General features: G+C 67.2%; 1 protein-coding gene across 1 annotated transcript; it reads left to right on the plus strand.

Moving 5' to 3' along the window:
- The first annotated feature begins 1376 nt into the window (after positions 1 to 1376).
- On the plus strand, positions 1377 to 8422 carry IGSF8 (immunoglobulin superfamily member 8). The gene is made up of 7 exons (XM_072759706.1): positions 1377 to 1619; positions 4794 to 5171; positions 5848 to 6312; positions 6659 to 7066; positions 7246 to 7659; positions 7916 to 8046; positions 8180 to 8422. The coding sequence occupies exons 1-6, from the start codon at positions 1571 to 1573 to the stop codon at positions 8029 to 8031; spliced, it is 1830 nt and encodes a 609-aa protein (XP_072615807.1). The 5' UTR covers positions 1377 to 1570; the 3' UTR covers positions 8032 to 8046; positions 8180 to 8422.

An 8422-nucleotide genomic window follows, 5' to 3' on the forward strand; every position in this document is an offset into this window, starting at 1 on the left:
GGCCCCACTCTTCCCAGCATCCCCATGTCTGTCCTGCTGCTAAGGCTCAACAGGACCCCTCAGGAAGCACTTTTTTTTTTTTAAGATTTTATTTACTTATTCATAGAGATGCAGAGAGAGAGGCAGAGACACAGGCAGAGGGAGAAGCAGGCTCCACGCAGGGAGCCCGACGCGGGACTCGATCCCGGGACTCCAGGATCCTGCACTGGGCTGCAGGCGGTGCTAAACCTCTGAGCCACTGGGGCTGCCCAGGGAGCACTTTCAATAAGCATTCAAAAAGCATGAACAAAACCCCAGCATACCTTATCTCCCATTCCGTGTTATCCTGCGCCAAGAACCTTGTGTACATGATCTCAATTAACGTCACAAAAACCCTCGGGGTGGATGTTACCGACCAGAGAGCAGGTCGCAGGGAGTCAGCCAACCTGACGGGATCCCCAACCAGGAGGTGCTGGCGCCCAGGCGCCCTCCCTGGCCCGCTCCCTCTGGGTCTGCCCCGCGGGTGGCAGCCAGGTTTCTGGGAGCTCCGGTCCCGCCCAGCCCCACTCGAGCCGGGCTGCGGCCAGGCCTAGCGGCCCAGAGCAAACGACTGGGTCTAAGCGCGAGGCCAGTCACCTGACCCACCCGAGGCCCTGCACCCTGCTCTCCGGTGAAGGCGGGCAGGTGCACGGGGTGCGGGGCGGGGTTGGGGCTTGGCCGAGCCCAGGTGCCGCCCCCCACCGCGTAGGCCGGGGGGGGGGTGGGGTGGGGGGTGGAGTTGGGGTTGGGGTGGCGGCTGGCGGGGGGAGTACGGGGCTGGGCGGAGTCGGGACCGAAGTTGCGGCGGGTGGGGCCGGGGCCGGGGCCGGGGCCGAGCTGACGTCGGGGTTGGGGGCGGAACCTGGACCGAGGTGGGCGGAGCAGGGCCGGGGTCTGGAGTCGGGGCAGGTCCGGGGTCGCGGCGGGTCGGGGTCAGGTCCGGTCCGGGGTCGGGAAGCCGGGCGGAGACGGGACAGAGGGCGGGGCTGGGACCGAGACCGGGGCGGGGCCAGGGGCGGGAGGGGCGGGGCTGGGGGCGGGGCCAGGGTCAGGGGGGGTTTGGGGGCGGAGCCAGGGTCAGGCGGGGTTGGGCGGGGCTTGGGGGCGGGGCCAGGATCAGGCGGGGATTGGGCCGGGGCTTGTCCAGGGCCAGGCGGGGCGGGGCTTGGAGGCGGGGCCAGGCGGGGCCAGGCGGGGCCGGGCGGGGCTTGGGGGCGGGGCCAGGGTCAGGCGGGGCGGGGATTGGGGGCGGAGATTGGGCGGGGCCAAGGCGGGCGGGGCTTGGGGCGGGGCCAGGGTCAGGCGGGGCGGGGCGGGGCGCGAACGGTCTCCAGAGTCGCGGCGGAAGGAGGGAAAGCGGTGGAAGAGGAGGGAGGAGGGAGGAGGGAGGAGGGGAGGGAGGGCACTCGGAAGCTCCCGCGCCGCTCGGCTCCGTGCACCCACACCTCGCTGCTCCGCGTCGTGCCCCCGACCCGGGCATGCGCCCCCCTAGTCCCCGTCCACCCAGAGCCCGCGCCGACCCCCGGAGCCTCCCCGAAGCCGGCCGCGCAGGATGGGCGCCCTCGGTCCCTTGCCGCCGCCGCTGCTGCTGCTGCTGCTGGGTAAGCGGCCCCCGCCCCCCCCGGCCCCCGGCCCCCCACCCCCCACCCCCCGACAGGTACCTGACACCTGGCACCCCGCTGGCCCGCCTCCGGAGCCGCCCCGGGCTCGGCGCCCCGCTGCCCAGTGGCTGCCCGCCCAGCAGGGACGCAGCTCTAGGCCGGGCGGGGGCCCAGGGAGGACGCAGCGGCCCCACTGCTCAGCCGGCGGCCTCGGGCCCCGGGGGGCGCTGCGCCCAAGGCTGCGACTCCCTCTGCCTCACACCGAGCTCCGGGCCGGCTCTGGGCGCCCGCCCTGCGTGGGCAGCGCTCGCCCGTCTTCGTAATTGCCCGGGCTTGGCTGGAGGCCCAGGGGCTGGTTCTGCCCGTGATCTTTGAAGTTCAGTCTCCCCTGGTGGCTCCCCTCCCCCCAGACTTCACCGTCTGAGATTTGGGGCAGTTCCCTCCCCCGTCACCCCCATCTCCATCCTGGGCTGGGCTCCCTTTGCCCACTTTCCCTCTCTCAGCTCCAGCACTTGGCTCTGTCGCCTCCCACCGTTCGTCACACCCCCTTGGTCCCCCAGTCCCTTCCTGGGGAGACACCAGGCTCCGTGGAGACTGATGCTGGGATCTCCAAGCACCTTGTGTCTGTGAGGGTGGGTGTCCGTGGTGAGGTGTTCTGGCCACCGCTGCGTGGATGCATGAGGGCAGTGACAGCGCCATCGCTTTTGGCCTGAACTGGAGGGTCCCTTAGGAGGTGGTTCGGGGAGGAGTATGGCTTTGAGACAGGGATGCTGCCGGCACAGATGTTTGGGAGACTGAAGCTCTTGAAATAAGAGCGCAGAGTGGGGGTGGCCCTGCCCCCCAGATTCAGAGCTGCCACAGTCAAGGCACAGGCTGACGAAATGCCAGCAGCCCGTCTCTAGACCAGAGCTCCACTGCAGTGCCAAGCAGATCCTCCCCTGGCTCCATGGGTCCCTGGGCCCTGGGGAACTAGGCCTCCTTAGGGCCCTGGGTGAGAGGCAGGAGGAAGTTGCTGTGGGGCCTGGTTGCCTAGCAGTTGGCCTGTTGTCCCCAGTGGATGGCATGGAGTGGAAGAGCCCAGGGGAGGTGGGGAAGTGTGATGCACAGACTTGCAAGAACCTGCAGAGGTCTGAGCACCCACTGCGTGCAGATGCTTACGTTCATTCTGAAGAGGAGGAAAATGAGGTAATTTGCCCCAGAGAGCCCATCTAGTGAGTGTGGGGGCTTGGATTTGAACCCAGACCCACCTGACTCCAGAGCAGGTCTCTCCTGCCCCGCCTCCCCTCCTGGGCTGAGGAGAGAGCTGTCTGGCAGCTGGTTTCCTTTTTTTTTTTTTTTAAAGATTTTATTTATTCATTCATGAGAGACACAGAGACAGAGGCAGAGACACAGGCAGAGACAGGAGCAGGCTCCATGGAGGGAGCCCGATGTGGGACTCAATCCCAGGTCTCCAGGATCACGCCCTGGGCTGAAGGCGGGGGCGCTAAACCGCTGAGCCACCTGGGCTGCCTGGCAGCTGGTTCCCTAAGGCGGCCTGGCTGGCCTGCTTTCCCATGGGGATCTCCACAAGCAGCAGCAGCTGTGCGGCCAGGAAGGTGGGAGGGGGCCCTTCTAAGCAGAGTCTGCCCCGAGGCCCGAAGGTGTCAGCTCAGCTGTCTCCACCATCACCTAGATTATGAAATGCCCTGGGGCAGGGCCCTCCTGAGTCACAGGCTCACTCACTCTCAGAGAAGCAGCCCTGAGCTCTCCTCCAGGAGGGGAACTGTCTTGGGAGAGGAAGGGATGTGTCAATCCAGCTGAGCATGGGGCTGTGTCTGGGACCCAACCTCCTGAGGCCCAGCATGTGCTTTAACCAGGCGGCCATGAGGGACTCAGCCACAGGAAGAAGGGGCTGAGAGCCCACTCACGTGGGAAAGTCAAGGGGAGCACTTCTGGAGGAGCTAGAAGGCAGAGTTTGACCGCGGACTTTGTGTTTTCCTCTGGCTTCTGTAGAAAGGCCCTGGGAATGCCCCTGGGAGTGACATTCTGGTTGGTGAGGTCAGTCCCCTGAAGCCTGGCCTGGGAGTTTCCCATCTTCCTCCCTGGCTTCATCCCTCTGCAGGGGCCTGTGGAAGCCATCGGGTAGTAAGATCTAGACAAGGCCTCTGCAGTGTCTTGGTCAAGACGTTGTACTTCTCCGGCCTTTTCCGTCCCTCGTCTGTGAAATGGAGGCGGGGTGCTGACCGGGGGCTGCAGTTCTGTGGTCTTGGGGGGGGGTTGGCTATGGAAGAATGGAAGGAGAGAAGGAAGAAGCAGGGCCTCTCCAAGGGCCTCGGGAGTGTCCTCTGGGGCTGGATAAAGAACAGAAATTTGGCCTCTCTGAGGAGAGCAAGATGGGAAGAGACAGCTGGGGTTTGTGCCTCTCAACAGAGAGGGGACCTTACATAAGCGAATGCACACCATATGCAAATGAAGGCTTTTGTTAGGGAGTTGGAGGTGCCCTGCATCAGCTGGGCCAGCCCAGAAGATTGGCAGGCCCTGGGGTGGGGGGGGGGTCTTCTGCCCCCAGAGGCCAGGGCAGAGGCTGGTTCTTGCCCCAGAAGCCTCAGCTGCCTCAGTAGCGCTGCCGGGTGGGAGAAGCAGTGAGCTCATGGCACAGCTGGAGGGGGGAGGGCATTGTGTGGTGAGAACTGGCTGGGCCTGTGCCCTGTCCTGCTCGGCCACTGGCTCCATTGTCTGGAGTCCCCTGGTCCAGGTGACACAGCGGAGCCAAGCAGCCCTCATAAGGAGGGGGACGTGTGGTCTCAGAACCCTTAGCTAGAAGACCCGAGGACCTGGCCCAGAGCGGATGAGGGTGGGAAATGCCAGAGGGACATGGAGGTGCAGCTGAAGCCAAGGAGAGAAAGCAGCTGGACCTTGCTCTGCCCGCCGGCGCCTCACCTCTGGCCTGCCAGAAATGGGATGTTTCTGGGTTCTGAGGCAAAGCCAGGTCTCTGACCCCCTGGAGACCCAGGTGTCTTACGAGGTGTCTTAGCTCTGGGCATTCTTCCCCTATGCTCAGGGCAGGGCCCCAGCCGGGCCCCCACCTTCCCCAGGTTTGCTCTCCTTTACCGGACAGGGGTCCAGGATGGTGCTGGCAGCGGGGGCTGCAGTGGGGGCCCAGGCCTCTCCAGCTTCTCTCGTCCTTCCCTACAGGAGTCCAAGGCTCTGCCCGGGAGGTGCTGGTCCCCAAGGGGCCCCTGTACCGCGTGGCGGGCACGGCCATCTCCATCTCCTGTAACGTGAGTGGCTACGAGGGCCCATCCCAGCAGGACTTCGAGTGGTTCCTCTACAGGCCGGAGGCCCCCGAGGCTGCGCTGGGCATCGTCAGCACCAGGGATACCCGCTTCTCATACGCCGTTTTCGGGCCCCGCGTGGCCGCTGGTGAGGTGCAGGTACAGCGTCTGCAGGGGGACGCCGTGCTGCTCAAGATTGCCCGCCTCCAGGCGCAGGACGCTGGCATTTACGAGTGCTACACGCCCTCCACTGACGCCCGCTACCTGGGCAGCTACAGCGGCAAGGTGGAGCTGAGAGGTACCGGCCCGGGGTGGGAGGGGGCCCGCGCGCCCTGAGGGGACAGGAGGGGCCGACCTAGCGCCCATCGCCCATCGGGTTGTGTGGCTGAGGAGGCTGAGGCACGGAGTCGGTGTGGGGCTCGCACACAGTCACCGGTTGGTGGCCGGCCCGGGGCTCTGAACCGGCATCTCTCCATTACCACCCAGCGCCCTTCCTCTTCTGTGGGGCTACCTCCTGGGAAAGGGGGAGCCGGTCCCTGCCATTCCCTGATGGGGGAGCCCCCTCGGGGGAACAGGCTCCATTCCTGGGGATTCCAGGATGCAGATCTGGGGGCAGTGGGGGCCAAGTGGAGGTAGGGTCGGAGGAGTGAGGCCATGTGACATTCTTGCTCTCTTACGTTTCTTTGTCTTCTGAAGAGGGAGACAGAGCCACTCTTCTGTAGTTCTGAGTAGTTCTGACAGGGGTTAGTTCCAAACACGTGGGTGAGTAGGCGTTGGGCTGGGCTCTGATCGTCAGCAAGTATTTATCGAGCGCCTGCGTGTGCCCAGCGCTGTGCCTGGCACCACCGGGTCGCAGAAGAAACAGCACACGGTGAACCCCGCGCTGTAGGAGCCAACCGCGTGGGTCACAGTTTGCGCACGGGGACGGGGGCCACCAGCCCCGGGCCCTCCCTCACTCCAGCTGTTCTATCCAGTTCTTCCAGATGCGCTGCAGGTGTCGGCGGCCAGCCCCCCGGGCCCCCGAGGCCGCCAGGCCCCAGCCTCAGCCCCCCGCCTGACCGTGCACGAGGGGCAGGAGCTGGCCCTGGGCTGCCTGGCACGGACGAGCACACAGCAGCACACGCACCTGGCGGTGTCCTTCGGGAGGGCCGTGCCAGAGGCGCCAGTGGGGCGCGCGACTCTGCAGGAGGTGGTGGGGCTCCGGCCGGACTTGGCCGTGGAGGCTGGGGCTCCCTATGCCGAGCGGCTGGCTGCGGGGGAGCTGCGGCTGGCCAAGGAGGGGGCCGAGCGGTACCGCATGGTGGTGGGGGGCGCCCAGGCGGAGGACGCGGGCACCTACCACTGCACGGCTGCCGAGTGGATTCAGGATCCAGACGGCAGCTGGGCCCAGATTGCGGAGAAGAGAGCGGTGCTGGCGCACGTGGATGTGCAGACGCTGTGTGAGTGCCACGTGTCCCACTGTGGGAGCTGGGAGTCGCGGCCGGGGCAGGGGGCGCCGGGGGGTCCCTGCCTGACTCCGGGGAGCCCATCTTCCCGAGGGAGCGGCCCCGTTAGCGCCACTTCCTCCCTTGACGGCTTTTCTCTGCTCAGAAGTTGGGTGGAGCTCGGAGGACCTCGGCTGAGGGGTGAGGGTCAGGCCCTGGGTGGTGGGGAGGGCCGTGCCCCGTGGGGGCAGACTGGCCGCCTGGATGCTGCTGTGGAGGAGGGAAGTACAGAGGGGGGGCGGGGGTCAGGGGCTGCATCCCTCCTGCCTCCGTGACACCTTATGCCCCTCTCGTGTTCCAGCCAGCCAGCTGGCGGTGGCCGTGGGGCCAGGGGAACGACGGATCGGCCCAGGGGAACCCTTGGAACTGCTGTGCAACGTGTCAGGGGCCCTGCCGCCTGCTGGCCGTCACGCGGCGTACTCCGTGGGCTGGGAGATGGCCCCCGCAGGGGCCCCGGGGCCTGGCCGCCTGGTCGCCCAGCTGGACACGGAGGGCGTAGGCAGCCTGGGCCCCGGCTACGAGGGCCGGCACATCGCCATGGAGAAGGTGGCATCCAGAACCTACCGCCTCCGGCTGGAGGCCGCCAGGCCGGGTGACGCGGGGACCTACCGCTGCCTCGCCAAGGCCTACGTCCGGGGCTCTGGGGCTCGGCTTCGAGAAGCTGCCAGCGCCCGCTCCCGGCCGCTGCCCGTGCACGTGCGGGAGGAAGGTGAGGGGGGGGCTGGGGCCTCACCCGGGGCCGGGGCTCCTGGAGGCGTTTCCGTGTGTTTGGGGGCCGCCCTCTGCCGCATCAGCCGCTACCCTGCCTTCACCTCCTGCGCTGCCTCCTCAGGACGGCGGGAGCCCCTCGAGCTCCCGGGGGTGCTGACCCGTGCCCTTGTCCTGCAGGGGTGGTGCTGGAGGCCGTGGCGTGGCTGGCGGGAGGCACCGTGTACCGCGGGGAGACAGCCTCTCTGCTCTGCAACATCTCAGTGCGCGGCGGCCCCCCGGGGCTGCGGCTGGCGGCCAGCTGGTGGGTGGAGCGGCCAGGGGACGACGAGCTGAGCCCCGGGCCTGCGCAGCTGGTGGGCGGCGTGGCCCAGGATGGGGTGGCGGAGCTGGGGGTCCGGCCCGGAGGAGGCCCCGTGAGCGTGGAGCTGGTGGGGCCCCGAAGCCATCGGCTGCGGCTGCACGGCCTGGGGCCCGAGGACGGAGGCGTGTACCACTGTGCCCCCAGCGCCTGGGTGCAGCACGCCGACCGCAGCTGGTACCAGGCGGGCAGTGCCCGCTCGGGGCCTGTCACGGTGTACCCCTACACTCACGGTGAGGCCGCCCTGCCCGCCCTCCTCCTGCCCTTCCCTGTGTCTCTCCTGCCCTGTCCCTCTGTCCCCCTCGTCACCCCACCAGAGTCGCGACAGCCTGGTTGCAGCTACCTCTGGCGCCTGCATCCCCACTGACAGCGCGGAAAGGGGTGGGGGGAGGAGGGCCCGCAGCCCAGGGAGAGGCGCTGGGATGCGGCTGTGCCGGGGGTGCAGGCCGGCGGCCCCCCAGCTGAAGCCAGCCGTCCTCTCTGGCCCAGCCCTGGACACCCTGTTTGTGCCCCTGCTGGTGGGCGCGGGGGTTGCCCTAGTCACCGGCGCCACGGTCCTCGGCACCATCACCTGCTGCTTCATGAAGAGGCTGAGAAAACGGTGATCCCTGGCTCCTCAGGTGAGGGAGAAGAGCCCCAGCCCCGGCTTCTGTCCCCAGGGCCACCCCCGCCCAGCACCCCCTCCAGCCCCCCCAATCCCCCCGGGGCACAGCAGCCTGGGCTCCGTGCTCAGTGCGCCCACGCTCTCCCCAGGCCTTGCAGGTGCCCAGTGTCCTCCGGCCCAGCTCCAAGACAGCCTCCAGTCACCTGGCTGCCACCCCCTCCCTGCTCCCCTTCCTTTAATTTATTTGACCCCTTGCCCCCCACTCCTTCCTTCCCGACCCCCCCTCTGGCCTTCTGTTCTGTTCTTGATCTCGGCCCGGCCCAGAGGGAGGCCATTCCCTGGCCTAGAATTAGTTTTTCTAAAATGTGAATAAACTTGTTTTATAAAATCCA

The sequence above is a fragment of the Vulpes vulpes genome, chromosome 5 (assembly GCF_048418805.1).
Source record: "Vulpes vulpes isolate BD-2025 chromosome 5, VulVul3, whole genome shotgun sequence".
Lineage (NCBI taxonomy): Eukaryota > Metazoa > Chordata > Mammalia > Carnivora > Canidae > Vulpes > Vulpes vulpes.

Excerpts from the sequence above, each read along its gene's own strand:
- IGSF8 (XM_072759706.1), top strand. The coding sequence starts at position 1,571 with ATGGGCGCCCTCGGTCCCTTGCCGCCGCCGCTGCTGCTGCTGCTGCTG. Across the intron at positions 1,620-4,793 it reads GCTGCTGCTGCTGCTGCTGG|GAGTCCAAGGCTCTGCCCGG; the intron begins GTAAGCGGCCCC and ends CCTTCCCTACAG. Across the intron at positions 7,660-7,915 it reads GGTGTACCCCTACACTCACG|CCCTGGACACCCTGTTTGTG; the intron begins GTGAGGCCGCCC and ends TCTCTGGCCCAG.